The sequence below is a fragment of the Sphaerodactylus townsendi genome, linkage group LG07 (assembly GCF_021028975.2).
Source record: "Sphaerodactylus townsendi isolate TG3544 linkage group LG07, MPM_Stown_v2.3, whole genome shotgun sequence".
Lineage (NCBI taxonomy): Eukaryota > Metazoa > Chordata > Lepidosauria > Squamata > Sphaerodactylidae > Sphaerodactylus > Sphaerodactylus townsendi.
In genome coordinates this window covers 114,896,247-114,920,323 of record NC_059431.1, presented here as the reverse complement: position 1 = coordinate 114,920,323, position 24,077 = coordinate 114,896,247, and the positions used below count along the sequence as shown (strand labels likewise).

Sequence of the window (24,077 nt, the reverse complement as noted above, 5' to 3'; positions counted from 1 at the left end):
GGGGGTGGGGGGGGGGGGGGGTGGGGGGGGGGGGGGGTGGGGGGGGGGGGGGGTGGGGGGGGGGGGGGGTGGGGGGGGGGGGGGGTGGGGGGGGGGGGGGGTGGGGGGGGGGGGGGGTGGGGGGGGGGGGGGGTGGGGGGGGGGGGGGGTGGGGGGGGGGGGGGGTGGGGGGGGGGGGGGGTGGGGGGGGGGGGGGGTGGGGGGGGGGGGGGGTGGGGGGGGGGGGGGGTGGGGGGGGGGGGGGGTGGGGGGGGGGGGGGGTGGGGGGGGGGGGGGGTGGGGGGGGGGGGGGGTGGGGGGGGGGGGGGGTGGGGGGGGGGGGGGGTGGGGGGGGGGGGGGGTGGGGGGGGGGGGGGGTGGGGGGGGGGGGGGGTGGGGGGGGGGGGGGGTGGGGGGGGGGGGGGGTGGGGGGGGGGGGGGGTGGGGGGGGGGGGGGGTGGGGGGGGGGGGGGGTGGGGGGGGGGGGGGGTGGGGGGGGGGGGGGGTGGGGGGGGGGGGGGGTGGGGGGGGGGGGGGGTGGGGGGGGGGGGGGGTGGGGGGGGGGGGGGGTGGGGGGGGGGGGGGGTGGGGGGGGGGGGGGGTGGGGGGGGGGGGGGGTGGGGGGGGGGGGGGGTGGGGGGGGGGGGGGGTGGGGGGGGGGGGGGGTGGGGGGGGGGGGGGGTGGGGGGGGGGGGGGGTGGGGGGGGGGGGGGGTGGGGGGGGGGGGGGGTGGGGGGGGGGGGGGGTGGGGGGGGGGGGGGGTGGGGGGGGGGGGGGGTGGGGGGGGGGGGGGGTGGGGGGGGGGGGGGGTGGGGGGGGGGGGGGGTGGGGGGGGGGGGGGGTGGGGGGGGGGGGGGGTGGGGGGGGGGGGGGGTGGGGGGGGGGGGGGGTGGGGGGGGGGGGGGGTGGGGGGGGGGGGGGGTGGGGGGGGGGGGGGGTGGGGGGGGGGGGGGGTGGGGGGGGGGGGGGGTGGGGGGGGGGGGGGGTGGGGGGGGGGGGGGGTGGGGGGGGGGGGGGGTGGGGGGGGGGGGGGGTGGGGGGGGGGGGGGGTGGGGGGGGGGGGGGGTGGGGGGGGGGGGGGGTGGGGGGGGGGGGGGGTGGGGGGGGGGGGGGGTGGGGGGGGGGGGGGGTGGGGGGGGGGGGGGGTGGGGGGGGGGGGGGGTGGGGGGGGGGGGGGGTGGGGGGGGGGGGGGGTGGGGGGGGGGGGGGGTGGGGGGGGGGGGGGGTGGGGGGGGGGGGGGGTGGGGGGGGGGGGGGGTGGGGGGGGGGGGGGGTGGGGGGGGGGGGGGGTGGGGGGGGGGGGGGGTGGGGGGGGGGGGGGGTGGGGGGGGGGGGGGGTGGGGGGGGGGGGGGGTGGGGGGGGGGGGGGGTGGGGGGGGGGGGGGGTGGGGGGGGGGGGGGGTGGGGGGGGGGGGGGGTGGGGGGGGGGGGGGGTGGGGGGGGGGGGGGGTGGGGGGGGGGGGGGGTGGGGGGGGGGGGGGGTGGGGGGGGGGGGGGGTGGGGGGGGGGGGGGGTGGGGGGGGGGGGGGGTGGGGGGGGGGGGGGGTGGGGGGGGGGGGGGGTGGGGGGGGGGGGGGGTGGGGGGGGGGGGGGGTGGGGGGGGGGGGGGGTGGGGGGGGGGGGGGGTGGGGGGGGGGGGGGGTGGGGGGGGGGGGGGGTGGGGGGGGGGGGGGGTGGGGGGGGGGGGGGGTGGGGGGGGGGGGGGGTGGGGGGGGGGGGGGGTGGGGGGGGGGGGGGGTGGGGGGGGGGGGGGGTGGGGGGGGGGGGGGGTGGGGGGGGGGGGGGGTGGGGGGGGGGGGGGGTGGGGGGGGGGGGGGGTGGGGGGGGGGGGGGGTGGGGGGGGGGGGGGGTGGGGGGGGGGGGGGGTGGGGGGGGGGGGGGGTGGGGGGGGGGGGGGGTGGGGGGGGGGGGGGGTGGGGGGGGGGGGGGGTGGGGGGGGGGGGGGGTGGGGGGGGGGGGGGGTGGGGGGGGGGGGGGGTGGGGGGGGGGGGGGGTGGGGGGGGGGGGGGGTGGGGGGGGGGGGGGGTGGGGGGGGGGGGGGGTGGGGGGGGGGGGGGGTGGGGGGGGGGGGGGGTGGGGGGGGGGGGGGGTGGGGGGGGGGGGGGGTGGGGGGGGGGGGGGGTGGGGGGGGGGGGGGGTGGGGGGGGGGGGGGGTGGGGGGGGGGGGGGGTGGGGGGGGGGGGGGGTGGGGGGGGGGGGGGGTGGGGGGGGGGGGGGGTGGGGGGGGGGGGGGGTGGGGGGGGGGGGGGGTGGGGGGGGGGGGGGGTGGGGGGGGGGGGGGGTGGGGGGGGGGGGGGGTGGGGGGGGGGGGGGGTGGGGGGGGGGGGGGGTGGGGGGGGGGGGGGGTGGGGGGGGGGGGGGGTGGGGGGGGGGGGGGGTGGGGGGGGGGGGGGGTGGGGGGGGGGGGGGGTGGGGGGGGGGGGGGGTGGGGGGGGGGGGGGGTGGGGGGGGGGGGGGGTGGGGGGGGGGGGGGGTGGGGGGGGGGGGGGGTGGGGGGGGGGGGGGGTGGGGGGGGGGGGGGGTGGGGGGGGGGGGGGGTGGGGGGGGGGGGGGGTGGGGGGGGGGGGGGGTGGGGGGGGGGGGGGGTGGGGGGGGGGGGGGGTGGGGGGGGGGGGGGGTGGGGGGGGGGGGGGGTGGGGGGGGGGGGGGGTGGGGGGGGGGGGGGGTGGGGGGGGGGGGGGGTGGGGGGGGGGGGGGGTGGGGGGGGGGGGGGGTGGGGGGGGGGGGGGGTGGGGGGGGGGGGGGGTGGGGGGGGGGGGGGGTGGGGGGGGGGGGGGGTGGGGGGGGGGGGGGGTGGGGGGGGGGGGGGGTGGGGGGGGGGGGGGGTGGGGGGGGGGGGGGGTGGGGGGGGGGGGGGGTGGGGGGGGGGGGGGGTGGGGGGGGGGGGGGGTGGGGGGGGGGGGGGGTGGGGGGGGGGGGGGGTGGGGGGGGGGGGGGGTGGGGGGGGGGGGGGGTGGGGGGGGGGGGGGGTGGGGGGGGGGGGGGGTGGGGGGGGGGGGGGGTGGGGGGGGGGGGGGGTGGGGGGGGGGGGGGGTGGGGGGGGGGGGGGGTGGGGGGGGGGGGGGGTGGGGGGGGGGGGGGGTGGGGGGGGGGGGGGGTGGGGGGGGGGGGGGGTGGGGGGGGGGGGGGGTGGGGGGGGGGGGGGGTGGGGGGGGGGGGGGGTGGGGGGGGGGGGGGGTGGGGGGGGGGGGGGGTGGGGGGGGGGGGGGGTGGGGGGGGGGGGGGGTGGGGGGGGGGGGGGGTGGGGGGGGGGGGGGGTGGGGGGGGGGGGGGGTGGGGGGGGGGGGGGGTGGGGGGGGGGGGGGGTGGGGGGGGGGGGGGGTGGGGGGGGGGGGGGGTGGGGGGGGGGGGGGGTGGGGGGGGGGGGGGGTGGGGGGGGGGGGGGGTGGGGGGGGGGGGGGGTGGGGGGGGGGGGGGGTGGGGGGGGGGGGGGGTGGGGGGGGGGGGGGGTGGGGGGGGGGGGGGGTGGGGGGGGGGGGGGGTGGGGGGGGGGGGGGGTGGGGGGGGGGGGGGGTGGGGGGGGGGGGGGGTGGGGGGGGGGGGGGGTCGGGGGGGGAGGGAGTGGTGGGGGGGGGGGGTGGGGGGGGGGGGGGGTGGGGGGGGGGGGGGGTGGGGGGGGGGGGCGGGGTGGGGGGGGGGGGGGGGGGGGGGGGGGGGGGGTGTGGGGGGGGGGGGGTGGGGGGGGGGGGGGTGGGGGGGGGGGGGGTGTGGGGGGGCGGGGGGGGGGGGGGGGGGGGGGGTGGGGGGGGGGGCCAGCATGGCCAATTGGCCATGATGGCAGGGGCTGATGGGAATTGTAGTCCATAACATCTGGCGTGCCAAAGGTTCGCCACCACGGGTTAGTGTGTCTCCAGATCCCCAAGCCTGGCTCCAGGGCTAAGGTAAGGTTGCCAACCTCCAGGTGGTACCTGGAGGCCTCCCAGAAGTAGAGCTGATCTCCTTGGGGACAAGGCTGCTTTGGAGGATGGACTCTGGGCTATAGCCTTCTACCCACCCCTAAGATCCCTCCGCAATCCAAACCTCTCCTTCCCTAGGCTCCACCCCCAAAGTCTCCAGGTATCTGCAGCAGCAGTGGCATAGTGGTTAAGAGCAGGTGCACTCTAATCTGGAGAACTGGGTTTGAGCAGCAGTGGCGTAGGAGGTTAAGAGCTCGTGTATCTAATCTGGAGGAACCGGGTTTGGTTCCCAGCTCTGCCACCTGAGCTGTGGAGGCTTATCTGGGGAATTCAGATTAGCATGTACACTCCCACACACGCCAGCTGGGTGACCTTGGGCTAGTCACAGCTTCCCAGAGGTCTCTCAGCCCCACCCACCTCACAGGGTGTTTGTTGTGAGGGGGGAAGGGCAAGGAGATTGTAAGCCCCTTTAAGTCTCCTGCAGGAGAGAAAGGGGGGATATAAATCCAAACTCTTCTTCTTCTTCTTCTTGATTCCCCACTCTGCCACTTGAGCTGTGGAGGCTTATCTGGGGAACTAGACCAGCTTTGCACTCCAACACATGCCAGCTGGGTGACCTTGGGCTAGTCACAGTTCTTCAGAGCTCTCTCAGCCCCACCCACCTCACAGGGTGTTTGTCATTGGGGGGGAAGGGAAAGGAGATTGTAAGCCCTTTTGAGTCTCCTTACAGGAGAGAAAGGGGGGTGTAAATCCAAACTCCTCCTACTCTTTTTCTTCTCCGCCTCCTCCCAACCCAGAGACTGCAACCAGAGCTAAGAGCCCACTACCAGTTAAGGACATCTGGCTAGCCCAGCCTGCAGCTACAATTCAAGCAACGACTGGAACCAGCCAATAGCGGCACCCCCGCCCCATCCTTGCCAACAGTAAGAAACCCATTTTTATTCACATCCCACCAAAGCCGCAGAGAGCAATTACAGTTCTGTTTACATCCAAGGCCAAGGAAATACAACACCCCACCACCACCACCACTCGAACGCATTGACTGCCTAGACGCAGTTTATACAGCAGACTCCATAGAATATACCACGCATCCTAATAAGAAAAGCCTCGGGGTTCCTTAGACACATCCATTTAGATTTTGCACTATAATGCTCCCTGCCTTATTATGGCAATTTGTAATTCGGCCGCAAAAGGAAATCATTTACCTCTTTGAGTACCCTATAATGCTGAAGAACAGCATGCTCTAACCTAGAAAAAGCGGCGGAATTTCATGTTCCAGACATAATGGGGAGCAATTTCCGCACCGCGGACCGAAAAGAGCCTCTCCAACCATTTAGAAATTCAAACAGCTCCTTTGTATTCTCCTCCTTCCCAGTGAACAAACTAGAGAGACCAAACCACCTCCAGGTATTTCGAGAAACGTTACATCGACAAGGTAGCAAACAAAGACAAGTCGTCGTGAGTGGGGATCCTTTACTTTCCCCCACTAAGAGCCTTTTTCTTAACCTCCCTAGAGATCTAAACCATGACGATTTCTCAGCATGTGCCAGGCAAAATAGCAAACCTGACTGAATTGCGCTACTTGGAAAAGCACTTCCAACTTCATTTCAAGAACGTGAGAGCCACCACGGTGAAATAGTTAGGATCCAAGGGACCCACGTTCGAATCTCCACTCTGTCGTGGAAGCTCACTGCGTGATCTGGGGCCAGTCATACACCCTCAGCCTAAGCTACCTCAAAATAATGTTGAGAAAGTACAATGAAAGAGACAGAGATATAAATTACTTTAGGTCCACATGGGGAGGGGAGGAGGAGGAGTAGTAGGAGGAGTTTGGATTTATATCCCCCCTTTCTCTTCTGTAGGAGACTCAAAGGGGCTTACAATCTCCTTGCCCTTCCCCCCTCACAACAAACACCCTGTGAGGTGGGTGGGGCTGAGAGAGCTCCGAGAAGCTGTGACTAGCCCAAGGTCACCCAGCTGGCGTGTGTGGGAGTGTACAGGCTACTCTGAATTCCCCAGATAAGCCTCCAAAACTCAAGCGGCAGAGCTGGGAATCAAACCCGGTTCCTCCAGATCAGAGTGCACCTGCTCTTAGCCACTGCTCTTAGCCACTACGCCAATGCTGCTCCCAAGAAAAAGAAAGATTCAGACAGATCAAGACTGAATATATAGCCACACCCATGAAACTGTGTTATACTGGATTAGACCAGACTACTGGCCGATTATGCATGGAAGGCTTACCTTGGGACATTTCAGTGTGGAATGGGCTTATATTGGGGTCTCCTCATGTTTCTTTGTTTACACGTGAGGAGACACTCACTCTAGGTGTGCAATTTTTTCTGTAGCAAACTCTCCCATGCCTAGTTCCCTTAATTCCGCCCATCAACTTGTTCTTAAAGGCACAGATCTTAAAGGCATTTATTCTCAAAGGCACAGATCTAATTATACCCAGTAGTCAAAATGGCTGGCTTAGCCTTTAAACTGCACTTTTATTTATTTATTTATTTATTCAAATTTATATCCCACCCTGTTCCCACAGGGATCAGGGTGGGTCATAACGGCTTATGAATAATTGATTTAAAACGTTTAAAATATGATCATATAAAAATTAAAACAATAGTACAATATTACTGTTCCAAAAACATCCCCCACACCCCCGGCAAATAAAAGAGCAAAATAATTCCCTGCACCACATGCTGCAGAAGTAGGGGACACTGTGCTATAGCCGATATTCTCTGTTCCCCCCACTTCCTGCTGCTGCCGTGAGAGGACAGAAAGGTTTGTTATTTCCAAGCACTCTCTGTTCTTATTATGTTGTTGATATCTTGATATATCAACATGAGGAGGTGAAGGTCAGTATGTTCTGGCTAAGCCCATTTGAGCGAGCTTCTTTTCTGTAACTTTTCTGTGAGTCGGCAACATGGAAGGGGATGGAGTGGGGAAAGGGATGCAGTGTGAGAGAGTGGGAAGGGTGGAGCTAGGTAGGCTGGTTATGGCTGGAGGGAAGGTGTCTGGGGCAAAGCTGTGCTCAGTGGCAAATACACCCGCTTTGGCGGCGAAGCAAAATAAAATCATTATTATTATTATTATTATTATTATTTGGGTTTATATTATTATTATTTGGGTTTATAAACCGCCCTCCCCCGAAGGGCTCAGGGCAGTGTACAACATGGATAGAGCACAACAACATTTTAAATACAATAAATATAGATTAAAACAGCTCTAATAAGAATAAAAATAAACCCTTCCCCATTTAAAATGCAGCATTAATTGACTCAGGATGGCGGCCTCTACCAATTCCCATAAACCCCAAATGAAAGGGGTGGCAGGATCTCCATGATGTCATAATGGAGAGAAAAGAGGAGGAAGGAAGGGGGGCCCTTATCAACAGCTGGTCTCCCCAAAAGCCCGGTGGAACAGCTCAGTCTTACAGGCCCTGCGGAACTCAGCAAGATCCCGCAGGGCCCGGACGGCTGATGGAAGAGCGTTCCACCAGGCAGGGGCCAGAGCTGTAAAGGCTCTGGCCCGGGTGGAGGCCAGCCGTATCATCGAGGGGCTGGGGATCACCAGCAAGTGACATATGGGGTAAGACGGTCCCGTTACAAATGGTCTTGCTTACTACAGAGGGAATGGAAAGTGGGGTATGGGGTAAGACGGTCCCGTTACAAAGGGTCTTGCTTACTACAGAGGGAATGGAAAGTGAAAGCAGGGCTTGAGGAAATACATCCGTACAAGTAATCTCACTGCAACAGACATTTGCCCCACCATGCAACAGACACCTTGTGCACAACCTACTACTGTCTACTCAAACTAGGAGAAGCTTTCCTGGGTCTCAGGAAGAGGTATTTAGATCACCTACTCCCTGTTCTTTAACTGGAGGGGTTGAGGACTGAACCTGCATCCTTCTGCTTGCAAAGCCAATGATCTTCCACTGAGCCACAGCCCCTCCCCCAGTTCAGCAGCGAGCAGCAAGAAGCTCTCAAACAAGGCAAGGCACCAATTGCCTTCCCCTAATGGTTTTATTCAAATTCAAACTCAAGGCCTTTATTGGCATATAAAAGACTCCGATGAAATAGAAAATGAGTAGAATATAATCAGATCAATAAAATTCAAGGCTTCGGCATTAACAGAGCGATATATTACGTTTACGACTTCTCGTTCCTCAGTGCAAGAACTTCACAACTGGGTCTATTGTATCTGGATCCTGGGCTGTTGTAAGAAAAAATACCATACGGTCAGCAAAGTGCCGGTTCCCACTCCCAAACAATGAAGTTATGCGCTTGGACCGGATCACCTGGTAGAATGAGCAATACAGGAAAAATATGCGCTGCTGACCCTATACAGGGTTGGCTGCAAGGGCCTAGCCTAGCTGTGAGTGGAATGTTCTGGAATCTCCCACAGATGATTGTGTCAGACTCTCGAACGTGGAAATAACAGAGACTGTAGGAAAGTCCTAAAGCAGTTTATTTCTAACAACGCGTAGAGTAACAGTAGAAAGCTGAATCTAAGCTCTCCAGCTTAGATCCAGAGATTATATCCTTCAAACCCCCCCCATTTGTCCCACACCAAATGTGCCTCACAAATTCTACAACATTTGCACTACAGAGCTTCAAAGAACCTGAGAACCGTTCACACCTTCTTGCAGGAGAGCTGGCGCCAGGGGATTGCCAGGAAGGGAAGAGGGAAACAGAAAAGCAGTTACAGGAAAACGTTTGCAATTCTTACACAGCAAGACATCTGGGCACTGACAGGCTTGGGCCTGACAGATTGCTGGTTTTATTCCACGTCATTTCCCCTGCAGAGGCGCCCTGGTTGTGAACATTCAGTCTCCATTCAGTTATGACGGTTCAAAGACCGTCTCGCCAGTATCGTCTCTTTCTGTCACCAAATTCTATGAGGTAACTGTACCTTGCACAGAGTAGAATCTGGCTGTTCTCCTCATAGACTTTGATGCCAGAAACACAAATGCCCAGATGAGGAAACAGTTCTGAGAGCCAGTGTGGAACAGCGGTTAAGAGCAGGTGGACTCTGATCCAGAGAACTAGGTTTGATTCCCCACTCCTTCACGTGAGCAATGGACTTTCATCTGGTGAACTGGATTTCATTCTCTGATCCTCCACATGAAGCCTGCTGGGTGATGGTCCAGAGGTGGACCAACCTATGGCGCTCCAGAGGTTCATGGACTACAATTCCCATCAACCCCTGCCCACATGGCCAATTGGCCGGTTCCCACTCCCAAACAATGAAGTTATGCGCTTGGACCGGATCGCCTGGTAGAATGAGCAATACAGGAAAAACATGCACCGCTGACCCTATATGGGGCTGGCTGCAAGGGCCTAGCCTAGCTGTGAGTGGAATGTTCTGGAATCTCCTACAGAAGATTGCTGGTTTTATTCCACGTCATTTCCCCTGCAGAGGCGCCCTGGTTGTGAACATACAGTCTCCATTCAGTTATGACGGTTCAGACCGTCTCGCCAGTATTGTCCAATTGGCCATGCAGGCAGGGGGTAATGGGAATTGTAGTCCATGAACCTCTGGAGCGCCATAGGTTGACCACCCTTGGCTAGTCACAGTTCTCTCTGAAATCTCTCAGCCTCACCTGCCTCACAAGGGGTCTGCGGTGGGGAGAGGAAGGGAAAGGAGTTTGTAAGCTGCTTTGAGACTCCTTACAGGAGAGAAAGATGGAGTGTCAATCCAAACTCCTCTTCTTCTGCCCACCCAAGGAAGCTCTGATGCGGGGGACACAATTCAAAATGAGTCAGTTCCTCTTATGGGCCAGCGCCAAAGCTGGCTGACTCAGATATGCACCAGCATAACTCGGGTTGACAGGAAAGACCTGGAGAACACTCAGAGTGACAGCTGACATCCAGACTTCAGAGATAGCTCTGCTGGAGGGAATGGGTATCTTGTGGGGTGGACTCTGTGGCATTAAACCCACCGAGATCTCTCCTCTAGTCAACTATTGCCCTTTCCATGTTTCATGCCCAAACGTCCGTGAATTTCCTAAGCCAGAGATGGCAATACACTAGGCACCGCCCACAAGGGCTGCCGCACGCCAGCCAGGGAAGTACCACGTTGATGCAAGCTGTCCTAATTTTGTTGAGGTTAGAGGGGCGAAAACTGGGGAGGGCCTTCTTGCTCACGGCCCCAATGCTCTGCAACTCTCTCTCCCGGAAGATTCATCTGCCTCCTTCTGTTGCCATCTCCCACCAACAGGGGAAGGCTTTCCTGCTACGTTCAGCATTCCCTCCATGATCCCTGCTTCCGGAACAAACATTTTAAAGTTTTTGTAGGCATTTTAACTCTGGGGTGCTGTGTGGTTTCCGGGCTGTATGGCCGTGTTCTAGCAGCATTCTCTCCTGACGTTTCGCCTGCATCCGTGGCCGGCATCTTCAGAGGATCTGATAGTAGGAAAGGATCTGATAGATCCTCTGAAGATGCCAGCCACAGATGCAGGCGAAATGTCAGGAGAGAATGCTGCTAGAACACGGCCATACAGCCTGGAAACCACACAGCACCCCAGTGATTCCGGCCGTGAAAACCTTGCCCCAAAGCGCTTTGCAGCGCGCCGAGATCAGGTACATCAGGGGGTAAACCTTGTCCTGTCGCACTTCCTCTTTGCAGTGTGTCGAAAGAGGATGCTCGTTGGGGCAAGATTTCTCGTCTCAATGTGCTTCCTCTTTTGCCCCTTGCCTGTTTCTCGCTTTCCACAGGGAAATAGAGAAGAAGAAGAGTTTGGATTTATATCCCCCCTTTTTCTCCTGCAGGAGACTCAAAGGGGCTTACAATCTCCTTGCCCTTCCCTCCTCACAACAAACACCCTGTGAGGTAGGTGGGGCTGAGAGAGCTCCGAGAAGCTGTGACTAGCCCAAGGTCACCCAGCTGGCGTGTGTGGGAGTGCACAGGCTAATCTGAATTCCCCAGATAAGCCTCCACAGCTCAGGCGGCAGAGCGGGGAATCAAACCCGGTTCCTCCAGATTAGATACACGAGCTCTTAACCTCCTACGCCACTGCTGCATTCAACAGCAACAGAGAATTTTTGGCGCAACTTTTCGCACGAAGGTGGGGCAAGAGCAGGGAACGCCTGGCAGAGGGGAAATCGGCCTAAGATTCCTAACTCAATGAGTCACTGAAGGGCTGCCTGCTTGCCCCTTACCTGTCATAGGGTCAAATAACTGATTGGCCTCCAGGTCTGTGAAGGTACTGAAGCAAACAGGACACCGGAAGGACGCTCGGTTGGTGGAGTCCCTTTCGTCGGTCTCAATCCTTCTCCTCATGTGATCCAGTTTGTACTTCACCACGTTGACCAGCAGGCGGTAGTTGATGAAGTAATAGTTGTGCCGGGTGGTTTTGCCATCCGGGGCCGTCTCCACTCGCATCCGGCACTTGATGAACTTGTCTCCTTTGAGGGTATTGAGGACGGCTCGCAGCTGCTTCCGGTCGAACTTGAGCAATTCCAGCATGTCCTCCTCCTTCACGCAGGGATTCCGGATCAGAATGTCCAGGGCCAGAGCATGTTCTGTCCCATAGAAGCCGCGCACGACATACTTGGCCAGGCGCTTCAGAGCGGCAGGGACTTCCGTGAGAACGTCCGGGTCTGTCATCGCGAGCCCCCTGCAACACAAACACAAGGAAACAACTGGGTAAAATGCAATGCCCACTTCCTTATTACTTTGTAAATACATATACCGTATATACTCGCATATAAGCCGAGTTTTTCAGCCCTGTTGGAGAGGAGGCGTCTGAGGGGGGATATGATTGAAGTCTATAAAATTATGCATGGGGTCGAAAATGTTGACAGAGAGACATTTTTCTCTCTTTCTCACAATACTAGAACCAGGGGGGCATACATTGAAAATGCTGGGGGGAAGAATTAGGACTAATAAAAGGAAACACTTCTTCACACGACGAGTGATAAGTGTTTGGAATATGCTGCCACAGGAGGTGGTGATGGCCACTCACCTGGATAGCTTTAAAAGGGGCTTGGACAGATTTATGGAGGAGAAGTCGATCTATGGCTACCAATCTTGATGCTCCTTGATCTCAGATTGCAAATGCCTTAGCAGACCAGGTGCTCAGGAGCAGGAGCAGCAGAAGGCCATTGCTTTCACATCCTGCATGTGAGCTCCCAAAGGCACTTGGTGGGCCACTGCGAGTAGCAGAGTGCTGGACTAGATGGACTCTGGTCTGATCCAGCTGGCGTGTTCTTATGTTCTTATCCCACTGTCCGATAATTTTGGTTACTGAAATTGGTTTGGTTCCCGTATAACACCCTATGCTCTAATTCTGTCTCTCGTTTCTTCTGCTGCCATTATTTGTCTTACTGATTTTACAGCAGGGGTCCCTAATCTTTTTCAGCCTGGGATTTTGGGCACAAGATGGGGGACCAACCACAAAATGAATTCCTCATGAGTTGGAGTCAACTGCAAAATGTCAGGGCTTGAGGTTATACATAATTGTAATGGTAATTCTTCAAGATTTCAGGCAGAAGCACTGTTAAATAGGACACTATGCAATGCCCACTTTCTTATTACTTTGTAAATACATATAAGTGCAAAATAATGTTTATTTATTGCTTTCTTTCCCTATCTGTATTACGCTGACCAATAGAGCCCCGTAGGTGAGAAACAGCACTTTCAATTGCTATCCGAGGATATCAAAAGCAAACGTGATTTTCAATTCCAACAAGCTGTAATTTGCTTGGTTCAGGTACAACAGGGGTGCCCAACCTATGGTGCTCCAGATGTGCATGGACTACAATTCCCATCAGCCCCTGCCAGCATGGCCAACTGATATAATGGGGATTTGAAGTCCATGCACATCTGGAGCACCACAGGTTGGTCACCCGTGAGGTGCAACAACAAACTCTGGTTAGACACAAAAGAAGGAATGAATGAAGCACGGGGAGTGCGGGGTAGGGGAGGCATGAATCAGGTCAAGCCGTGATTTGCCATTATAAGGAGATGAAACCAAACTGTCCTTCCTCCAACCCAGCATTGCCACATCCCAGTCAGCAACGTCACATCTAATGTCAGTGTACGACGACAGCACACAGCTTCACTGCAAAAAGGCAGGTAAAAAGGTTGCCAACTCAGATCTGAGAAATTCCTGGAAATTGGGGAGGGGTGGGACATGGGAAGAAGGATTTCAGTATGGTAGGGGGCACAGTCCGCCCTCCAAAACAGCCATATTTTCCAAGGGAACCGATCTCTGTAGTTTGGAAATGAGCTGTAACCCCGGCAGATTTTCAAACACCACCTGAAGACTGACAATTCTAGCATACACCTGGCTACCCGCAAAGGATAGATTTAAAACACCTATCAAGGAACCTAACCACAGTGAAATAGTCACCCCTCTGAAATACAGTCACCCAAACCACAGTGAAATACAGTCATCACGACTTTCCCATCGTGGTTTTGATATATCGCAGGTCAGAATAAGAAATTAAATGGGATTTTTAAAGGAATTTTCCTTTAAAAGGAAAATTTTTAAGGGATTTTCGCACAGAGGACACACGAAGGCACAACGCAAAAAAAGTTTAGAAACTCAGAAAGGCATAAAATATACGTATGGAATTGCACAACATCAACTTATTTTATCTTTTAGAAGAAGAAGAAGAGTTTGGATTTATATCCCCCCTTTCTCTTCTGCAGGAGACTCAAAGGGGCTTACAATCTCCTTGCCCTTCCCCCCTCACAACAAACACCCTCTGAGATATGTGGGGCTGAGAGAGCTCCCGAACTGTGACTAGCTCAAGGTCACCCAGCCGGCATGTGTTGGGAGTGCACAAGCTAATCCGATTCACCAGATAAGCCTCCACAGCTCAGGTGGCAGAGCTGGGAATCAAACCCGGTTCCTCCAGATTAGATACACAAGCTCTTAACCTCCTACGCCACTGCTGCTCCTCATTTAATACCATAAATCTCATTTTAATACCATAAATATACACATTTCCTTTTTTTAAAGTTAGAATAAAAAGAAAAATTCAGACTTTTCTGGTACAAAGGAAGGGCCAAAAAGTTTTACACAGATTTCCAGATCACAGGAGGTGCCACGCCCCTAACCCCAGCGATGCAGAAGGGATAACTGTACTGTTAACAGGACTGAGATGAGGGGGTTTTTTGGTTATGCGACCTTGGGACTCAAGAACAAATATGTTTTGAAAAGAAAAAAAGCCCACACCAGGTTAACTGCTGAAGTTTTAAGAGAGAAATTGCAGAAATATTTGCAGGCACAAGTTGGCTCAGGCCAGGCCCTGTGTGAAGATTTTGAGACGCGCAGCAGGCTCCCGGAACACAGACAATTTCCAGCTATCAAATTTATCAGTTTCTAATTATCAGAACAAACAGTACCATGCCGAGTCTGTTCGTCAGCAATCTTAATTGCACTGTGAACTGCTGGAGCTGTTGAGAAATTCGTTGCACTGGGGCTAACAAGAGCAGTGGGTTCGTAAGAAGATTTGGACCTGGGCGACTGTCCCGGCGCTAGCGGAAGTGCTCAAATCACACCTGGCTGTTGGCCAGTGGTAAATGGAACCACAGCCAGTGTGCAAGATGAAATTTCCTGTGACAAAATAATAACAACAACAAGCATTTATTGTCATTGAGCAAGCACAACGAAAATTACAAGAATTTGCCTTCGAATGGTATCAACTTCTCAAATCAAAAATTTACTCAATAGGTTTATTACTTGAAGATCTCTGTATGCTGACACCCAGAGAGATTTTTCCGAACCTTAAAAAGTAGACTTCTAGAACAGGAATATCATATCTTGTTGGGGCAAGCAAATAAATCATGCTCACCCCTCTCTGTCGGAATAATACCGGAACAGGGGCACATAGCCAAATATCTTGAATTATTAACTGAACCCCAACAGAGATGGATTATCACAAGGGCCAGATCCAATACCTTCCCATCGGCCATTACAAAGGGTCGTTACTTATCCATCCCTCTCCAGGATTGGGTTTGTCCACACTGTAAAAATCAAGCGGAGACTCTTGCTCACATTATTCTTGACTGTCCGAGATATGTGGGCATTAGGAATTTCTCTCCCAGGCTGGCCCTAGACAAATCTGAAAGTGACTCTGACTGTTCTGTTGTGGAGCTTCTGTTAAACAACACAGATGTCATGCTCTTGGAAAAAGTAGCAAAATTTCTTTTACAAGTGACAGAACTTTCTAAGTAATGTATACTGCTATATACAGTCTTCCTGTCTGCGCTTTGAATGCACTCTTGATTTGTATTTCAAAAATGTCTGGCAACGCTCTAGAACCTATTTTTAAATGCCAAATAAAGGTGGTGGTTGTTGTTGTTATGGTTGAATACAAGCATTCCCCGATGCACACTATTTCAGACCTCACACCTCATCCTCACATTCCCCTTCCTCCAACCATCACTACACAGGCCCAACCACATCAGCACGAAACCATGGAGTTCAGCATAGCCACAGTTCCGTCTCTGAGCCTATTTGTCCTGGTTCTTATAATCCTATATTGTCTGCCAGATGGTTGTCTGCCAGATGGTAACATTTCAAAAAGAGAGTATGCCGGATGAGACGCGTCCTTCAGAATCTTCTGAACTTTCTTTAGGCAGCTGGAATTGTAAAGTTCTTCCAAAGAGGGGAGAGGGCAGCCAATAATCCTCTGGGCAGTAGTGATCACCCTTTGGAGCGCCTTCCTATCTGCCACTATGCAACAAACCATGCACAGATGCGGTATGTTAAGACACTCTCTATAGCACAGCGGGAGAAGGTCACCAGCAGTTTTTCATGCCGTTGTTGTTTCCTTAAAAGTCTCAGATAGTACAGTCGCTGCTGGGCCTTCTTAACCACTGTGGCAGTCTGAACACCCCAGATCAAGTCCTCTTTAATCATAACACCTAGGACAGTGATGGCGAACCTTTTCAAGACCGAACTGCAACCCAAAACCCACTTATTTATCGCAAAGTGCCAACATGGCAATTTAACCTGAATACTGAGGTTTTAGTTTAGAAAAAATGGTTGGCTCTGAGGCGTGTGTTACTCGGAAGTAAGCTTGGTGGTAGTCGATGGCTTTGCTTTGAAGCAACCATGCAACTCTTCCAATGGGTGAATCAGGACTCTAGGAGGGTTTACTCAGAAGCAAGCCCCATTGCCAGCAACCGAGCTTACTCCCAGATAAAGGATTGCGCTTTAGTTCTTTGCATGAAAATCAGTGTGTTTAACAGCGCTTAACAGGGTAACCTACACTGCTTCTCCAAAACTAGGTCTTAGGTTTAATGCTAATAATTGAGCCCAGTGGCCCAGGCCAGCCTAGATGTGTGCGTGGGGGGGGGGGGTGATTTCCCCCCCACATGATGAACTTTGTGGGTGCCCACAGAGAGGGTTCTGAGTGCCACCTCTGGCACCCGTGCCATAGGTTCGCCATCACTGACCTAGGAACTTAAAGCTGGCCACCCGCTCTACTCGATCCCCATTTATCACCAAGGGTTGAATTTCTAACCTATTCCTTCTATAGTCTGCTATAAGCTCTTTGTCTTGTTAATATTAAGAACCAAATTATTTCCCCTGAACCACAAGAGCAACCGGTCCACCTCACCCCAATAGGCAGACTCGTCCCCTCCAGAGATAAGCCCCACCACCGTTGTGTCATCTGCAAATTTGAGAATGGTGTTACTATGATAGACAGGGGCACAATCGTATGTATAAAGGGTGTACAGTAGAGGACTCAACACACAGCCCTGTGGCGTTCCCCTGTTGAGAGTAAGAACTGAGGAGAGCTGATTACCCAGTCTAACCCCGAATCCACAAACAGATTGAATGGGAGAGTCCAAGATCTAGTCCCGAATCCACAAACAGATTGAATGGGAGAATCCAAGATCCAGAAGTTTGGTCACCAGTCTTTGTGGTAGGATTGTATGAAACACGGAACGAAAGTCCGCAAAGAGCATCCTCACATAGCTCCCCTGTCGTTCCAGATGAGTCAAAGCAGTGTGTAGATTAATGGCTATAGCGTCCTCTGTAGATCTGTTAGTTCTATATGCAAACTGATATTTATCAAATGTGTTTGGAAGGCAAGAACTAACCTGCCTATGGGCCAATGTTTCAAAGCACTTCATGATAATGGGGGTGAGTGCCACTGGTCTGTAATCCTGAAGATTGTCAGCAGGGAACTTCTTTGGTAGCAGAACAACGATGGAAGCTTTCAAACACGATGGAATAATGGACTGAGATCAAGACCGATTCAAAATCCCAGTAAAAACACCAGCCAGCTGGTTAGCACAGTCCTTTAACACCCGGCCGGAAATACCCATTAATTTCAATTAATTAATTAATTTCAATAAGCCTTTATTGGCATATACACGATAGTATAAAAATACAGTTCCAGTTAAAAAGTGAATAGTAAAAAACTTCGCGTTTGTCATACATTCAGTTTACAAACTTCTGACAAAAACTTTGCCACTATAAGGCAACAATGAAAATCCTGACAATTTAAAAACTACTTTATCTGATTCAGTATAATCAATCATAGGGTCTATAGCTTGGGATAACAGGCTGGATCGGAGTTCTTGGTATAATACGCAGTTCAGGAGAATGTGTGGGATGGAATCCAGCTGTCCTATGCTACAGGTACAGAACCTCTTATCGCTTGGAAGACCTTTAAGTCTTCCTCTATGTAGCGGAGATGGCATGATGTTAAATCTAGCCAGCATATAGGCTCTCCTCTGTATGGGATTTGTGAGCGCTGTAATATAATAGGCTGGGTATCCCTGCGTGAAAGGAATTGACATATTTGTTGGTGAACAAAATTCATTTGCCAAGCTCTGCAGTTGTTGATAGTCCATTGCTAACAGCCTCCCTTTAAAGAGGGCAAAAGTTTCAGTGAAGGTTAGCATATTGAAGGAGTCACTGTCATAACCCAGTTACCCGATCTTTGCTGTAACTATTGTGCACCATTTTGAATGGTGGAGTTCACTCAAGGTAAGTTGGGTCAATGAGTTTCTGGAGCTTCGGCCGGAAATACCATCCGGTCCAGCAGCCTTCCTTGGATTCACAGCCCTCAAAACTCTCCTCACTCCATGTTCCTCCACAGTAAGGTGTGAGCTACAATCACCTCGTGGCCGTATGTCATCTCCTTCTGACGGACCTGCTCCAAGTGATTCAACTCCTCTGCCAGAGAAGCAATCCCCATCTACGGGAATATCGTTATTTAATTTATAGTCAGTAATTTGTTGAATCCCCCGCCACACCTGCCTCACGTTGTTACTGTGAACAATGTCAGGATTTAACAAAACCAAGCGAGCTGTCTGCTGCACGCTCCACCGCTCCATTTGAACAGCGGCTGTCTTGTTCAAAAACAGTCTTGCAGACGCTGTGTGCTACCACGGCCCTTGTGCTGCTGCCCATGCAAGCGGAACGAAGCACATTTCCCCTTTCTGCTCACGCATTGCTGGATCCGAGGCAAGGTGTAGAGAGCTCCCTGAGGGGGCACGGAGGTGATTGTTTCTGAACAAGTAACAGGACCGAAAGGCAACACTATTATCAACGGATTGGCAGCAGAAGACTCTTCTTCGCCGACTCTTATCGCTTTGGCTGCGGTTACGCAGGCTGAGGATTTCACAGCCGCAGAAGGAACGGTTGAAAAGAGAATCCCTATTGCCCTTGCTTTTAGCAGGCAACTTTTGTTGCGGCGAGGCAGCGCTGAGCGTTTTCGCAACCCCGTAGGAGACGATTTCTGCCGAATCATTCCGAGATCTCCATTCCTGAACCAAAGCTCTCAGCATCTCGGAAGGAGACCATCAGAACTCACGACCTCCACAAACAACTGACAGTTCGCAGGGCACTGCCTTGGCAAATCTCTGGGGCTCCATCTGACACATCTTTGCGCCGCACGCCAAATCCCATGTGTGACTCACCTACTGCTGACTCACCCTTGCCAATTAAGCTGCTGTTGAAATTTTCCTAGCTGTCCTTTATGTAACAGTCACTCGTCTCTGCAGCTTTCGAAAAATGCGACTGGTGCCTCTTGAAGAAACATTAAAGGCAAGAAGACAGGGGTGATGGACAGCAAGAAAGAGCTGTTGAAATTAACCACGCACCTGGGCACTCGGCCACATTCTATTAACCAAGCACCTGGGCTCACTGACACACGAACATGGGCAACCCTTCCCCCTCCCCCCCATATTTATGTGCCGAAATCTGAAGACAACCGAGAGGTCACCCAGCTTTTAATTTCCAAGTGAATGGATTCACTCAATGCTCTAGGAACTGTAGTCTATAACATCTGGAGGGCCACGAGTTTGACACCTGTGCTCTAGCACATGCAGACAGCCAAAAGAAATGCCCATCAATTTCCTCTTGCAGCCATCCACCCCGATCAGGTAGAATTCTGCCAAAGGCATGAACAAGCAACCTCTTTCCACAGAGGAGCTATAAAGTTTGTTCCTAAGGGGTCCCCAGCTGTCCTGAAGAAAGGAGAAACAGGTCTACCGTCTCCCGGTTGACATACCTGGCTGGTCTAAAACAGTGGAAGAGAAATAAAGTTGCTAGATCTAATTTCTTTAGTCAACAATCTTTTAATCTTTTGCCATCCACAGATATGGAGCACGTTGGATTCCTTAATAGTATCTTGCCTTGAAAATCCTACAGAGTCTACTGTATGTCTGCTATGACTTCATAGAACAAACACACAGAGAGTTTAATATATTTTCAGTGTTTTATAAAAATACTTTAAAACTGCTCAATGTTTGTTGCTGTTTTTTATGCTTTTTCTGGGATTTAAATAGTTAACTGGTTAACTGTCATTACTTTCATACTGTTGTATTTCTTTAAATAACGTTTTATTTGGAGAGTTGCTATACCAGTTAAGAGTTGCTATACCAGTTAAGAGAGTTGCTATACCAGTTAAGAGTGGCAGACTCTACTTGGGAGAACCAGGTTTGATTTCGCACTCCTGCACATGAAGCCTGCTGGCTTACCTTGGGCTTTAAAACTGCTCAATGTTTGTTGCTGTTTATTATGCTTTTTCTGGGATTTAAATAGTTGGTTAACTGTGATTACTTTCATGCTGTTGTATTTCTTTAAATAGCGTTTTATTTGGAGAGTTGCCTTAAGTGGGTTTTCCAGAGAGGCAGCATATAAACTTCCTAAATTAAAGGCATAAATAACGTTTTGTAACATTATTCACAGAGTCTGGAACAGATCTCCCACCTGTTTCAGGCTCCGGTGCTCTCTCTCTCCCCCCTCTCACTGTCGCCCAAAAATCTGGTCAACAGTTATGAAAGAGACCTCCGACTTGGCTGTACGCACTTAAGCTGTTCTAAAAAACCAGACTTCGCCTGCAACATTCCACTGCGTTGACTCTGACCTCTGAGACTCTTACCAAAGCCAACTATTGACTGATACTGCTCATCCCCCCACCCGGGGGTCTGCAACCTGCGGCTCTCCAGATGTTCATGGACAATTGGCCATGCTGGCAGGGGCTGATGGGATTTGTAGTCCATGAACATCTGGAGAGCCGCAGGTTGCAGACCCCTGCCCCACATGCACAGAGGGCTTAGAAGAAGGCCAGTCCCCACAGCTGATTTTGCACTGACTTTCAGGAGCACTTAAAATGACAGGTCAGATACGGGAAGAGGATGGTTGCCAGAGTAGCAGAGATTCGCTCACAGTGGCAGCTAAATTTGTGCCCCCCGTTAGGAGCTTTTTCTCAGTCTAGAGCAGTGGTTCTCAACCTTCCTAATGCTGCGACCCTTTAATACAGTTCCTCATGTTGTGGTGACCCCCAACTCTAACATTTATCCATTTTACAGATGGAGAACACTGATACAGAGAGTCTTAGGCGACTCCTGTGAAAGGGTCGTTCGACCCCCAAAGGGGTCCCGACCCCCAGGTTGAGAACCATTGGTCTAGTTTAACGTCACAGAACTGTAATCTAATAGTATCCAGAGCCTAGGAAAATAAGACAGTGGTTCTCATATTTGTGAATCTTCTTGCAATCCCCTGAAGATGCCTATGTCTTATATTCAGGGGATGTGTTATTTTTCTGTGTTCTGTTCGTCGGGCATGCTTCCAAACAAAAACTTTGCTACGTCTTACTTTCAGGGGATGCCTTATATTTCGCACTTCAGCAAAACCTCTACTATGTCTTATTTTCAGGGGATGTCTTATATTCGGAGAAACAGGGTACTATTGGCTGCCATTGTAATTAATTACCTTCACCCAGCTGGAGAACTTCAGGCTCTCCCATGATCGAACAGGAAAGTGTGTAGTATGTAAGTCACAATTTTACAATGGGTTGTGGGCCTGCTGTGAGAAGAGAAATATCACTTCATGGTGAAACCTCTGTTGACAATGCCTTTAGCATCTTACACTCTGGGTACAAATCCACAGGAATACATTTCCTTGAACACACCACTGGGTCCCTGGGGGCTTTCCATTATTCCCAAAATATGCTCACCAAGACTGCCTCGGCTCTGGTGGCGCCACAAAAGTCAAGCTACAAAACAGTTCACTTGCATTACCAGCAGTGGAGGCCCCAGAGCAACAGTTTACAATCTTCCTTCAAACCTTGGTGATACACACAACAGTACAAACCAACAAACACAATGGACCGACTGACATGGCTGTTCTTATGAAGCTGACTAGCAGTAGATTTGTGACTGGGTAAAAGGAGCGGTTCTTCACACAATGAACTGTTGCCCTGGGAAACTCACGGACCCAACAGGAGGTGACAGCCAATGGCCTGAGAGGGGTAGCTTAATACCCCTGAGGACAGGGCCAGAATTCAAAATGATCTGGACAGATTAGAGATCAGGGCCAAAACTAGCAATGAATTTCAAGAGATATTGAAATCTCAGGCAGAAAAAATGAAATGCACAGATATAGGATGGGGGACACCCGGCTTGACAACAGTCCATGTTAAAGTCTTAGTGGACCACAAACTGAACATGAGTCAGTAGTGTGATGTGGCAGCTAAGAAAGCCAATATGATTCTGGGCTGCATCAACAGTAGCATAGTGTCTAGATCAGGGGTAGGGAACCTGCGGCTCTCCAGATGTTCAGGAACTACAATTCCCATCAGCCCCTACCAGCATGGCCAATTGGCCATGCTGATAGAGGCTGATGGGAATTGTAGTTCCTGAACATCTGGAGAGCCGCAGGTTCCCTACCCCTGGTCTAGATCAAAGGACCTAATAGTACCTCTCTATTCAGCATTGGTCAGACCTCACCTGGGACACTGTGTCCAGTTCTGCGCGCCACAATTCAAGAATGATAGTGGCAATCTGGAACAGGTCCAGAGGAGGGTGATCAAAATGGTAAAAGGTCTGGATTCCATGCCCTATGAAGAGCAGCTTAGAGAGCTAGGTATGTTTGGTCTGGAGAACAGAATGTTAAGGGGTGACGTGATAGCCATGTTTAAATATTTGAAGGGATGTCGTGTCGAAGAGGGAGCAAGCTTGTTTTCTGCTGTTTCAGAGACTAGAACAAGGAGTAATAGGTTCAATATGCAGGAAAAGAGATTCCACCTAAACATTAGGAAGAACTTCCTGACTAGCAAAGGCTGTTTGACTGGGAATACACTGCCTCAGAGGGTGGTGGAGTGTCCTTCTATGGAGGTCTTTAAAGAGAGGCTGGATGGCCATCTGTCAGGAGTGCTTTGATTGTGCATTCTGGCATGGCAGAGAGTTGGACTCTGTGGCCCTTGTGGTCTCTCCCAACTCTATCATTCTAAGGATTACAGTATGGCCAGATTTGGGGATGATAGATCTATCACTGGTTAACATTCATGATAGCTAGTTGTCACCTCCAGGGTCTGAGGGACAACAGTGATTGACCGATGGGTGAGGATGGGTGTAGCCTGAAGGCCCTTCTTGCAGCATCCAAATAGCCAAACTGCAAACAGGAGACTGGTTCAAATGGGCCATTCATCTGAACCGTCATGGCTACTCTTATGCTTTTTAAATGCAACACATGCAGCAATGTTAATTTCACATCAACCCTGCACACAACTACAGCAGGGCATCAGGGGGGAACTTTCCAGCCGACAGATAGGCACAAATCTGGGGCATTCTACTCTCCTTTCTGTCTCACCCCAGGCATTTTCATGCCAATCCAGTTCTGCCCCACTACCGGAGCTGAGTTTGGGAAGAGAGGAATTTGGACAGTGGGTCACAAAATGCGCTGTTTGCCACACAGCACTTTCCCCTTGAAAATGAGACCCCTGTTCAGAAGCAACACAGATTACATGCACCATCTGTACAGCAGCATACACATGATGTTTAACTGCACTAGATAGTTCCTATTGTTACCTTCAACACAGGCAAAGCACACAATATGATTTAACTCCTAGATCTGTCCAGGGGCTGATAGCTAGGTTCATTAAGAACATAAGAACATAAGAACAAGCCAGCTGGATCAGACCAGAGTCCATCTAGTCCAGCTCTCTGCTACTCGCAGTGGCCCACCAGGTGCCTTTGGGAGCTCACATGCAGGTGCCTTTGGAAGTTCACATGCAGGATGTGAAAGCAATGGCCTGCTGCTGCTGCTCCTGAGCACCTGGTCTGCTAAGGCATTTGCAATCTGAGATCAAGGAGGATCAAGATTGGTAGCCATAGATCGACTTCTCATTTGTAAAACAAGTTCACGTTGGCTCTTTTCTTTCATACAGAGGTACACAGTCCAGTCAATAAACCTATTTCTGAACTCAACAGTCCAGTTATTGCGCGAGGTAGACAGATCCTGACAACGTAACACCATCAAACGTCTACAGCACTAGGTAACACAGCAAGCATGACCCGTCCTCTACCTGGCCAGCCTGGGGAAAAGAAGAAGAGTTTGGATGTATACCCACCTTTCTCTCCCGTAAGGAGACTCAAGATGGCTTACAAAGTCCTTTCCCTTCCTCTCCTCACAGCAGACCCCTTGTGAGGTTGGTGGGGCTGAGAGAGCTCAGAGCAGACTCATGATTAAAGGGGGGGGGGGGGGCTTAAAATCGAGCTCTTCCTGGGAGAGGAAATCCGTCTGAGCCGCTGCCCCTTAGCCCACAGGCACCCACCGCAAGTGAACGCTTGTCCCTGCATGTAGAAATCTGGCTGCACAGGCTCGTCTGGCCACCGGCACGCGCTCGACTACGGGGGAGGAAGGGAAGGGGTCGCTCGGTCAAGATCTGCCCCCCCCCCCTCCGCGGGGGAAAACCGCCGCCACCAGACTAACCTGTGAGACAC

The 24,077-nt window shown here is 54.3% G+C and overlaps 1 protein-coding gene across 1 annotated transcript in view; it reads right to left on the bottom strand.

Moving 5' to 3' along the window:
• Positions 1-24,048, bottom strand: part of GTF2E1 (general transcription factor IIE subunit 1) — a 38,171-nt gene extending 14,123 nt beyond the window's left edge. Inside the window, exons 1-2 of the mRNA XM_048504451.1 lie at positions 23,909-24,048; positions 11,033-11,490 (exon numbers count right to left, since the gene is read on the bottom strand). Coding sequence (XP_048360408.1) covers positions 11,033-11,480 — 448 coding nt within the window. The 5' untranslated portion in view covers positions 11,481-11,490; positions 23,909-24,048. The remainder of the gene's footprint in view (positions 1-11,032; positions 11,491-23,908) is intronic.
• Positions 24,049-24,077: the final 29 nt, after the last annotated feature.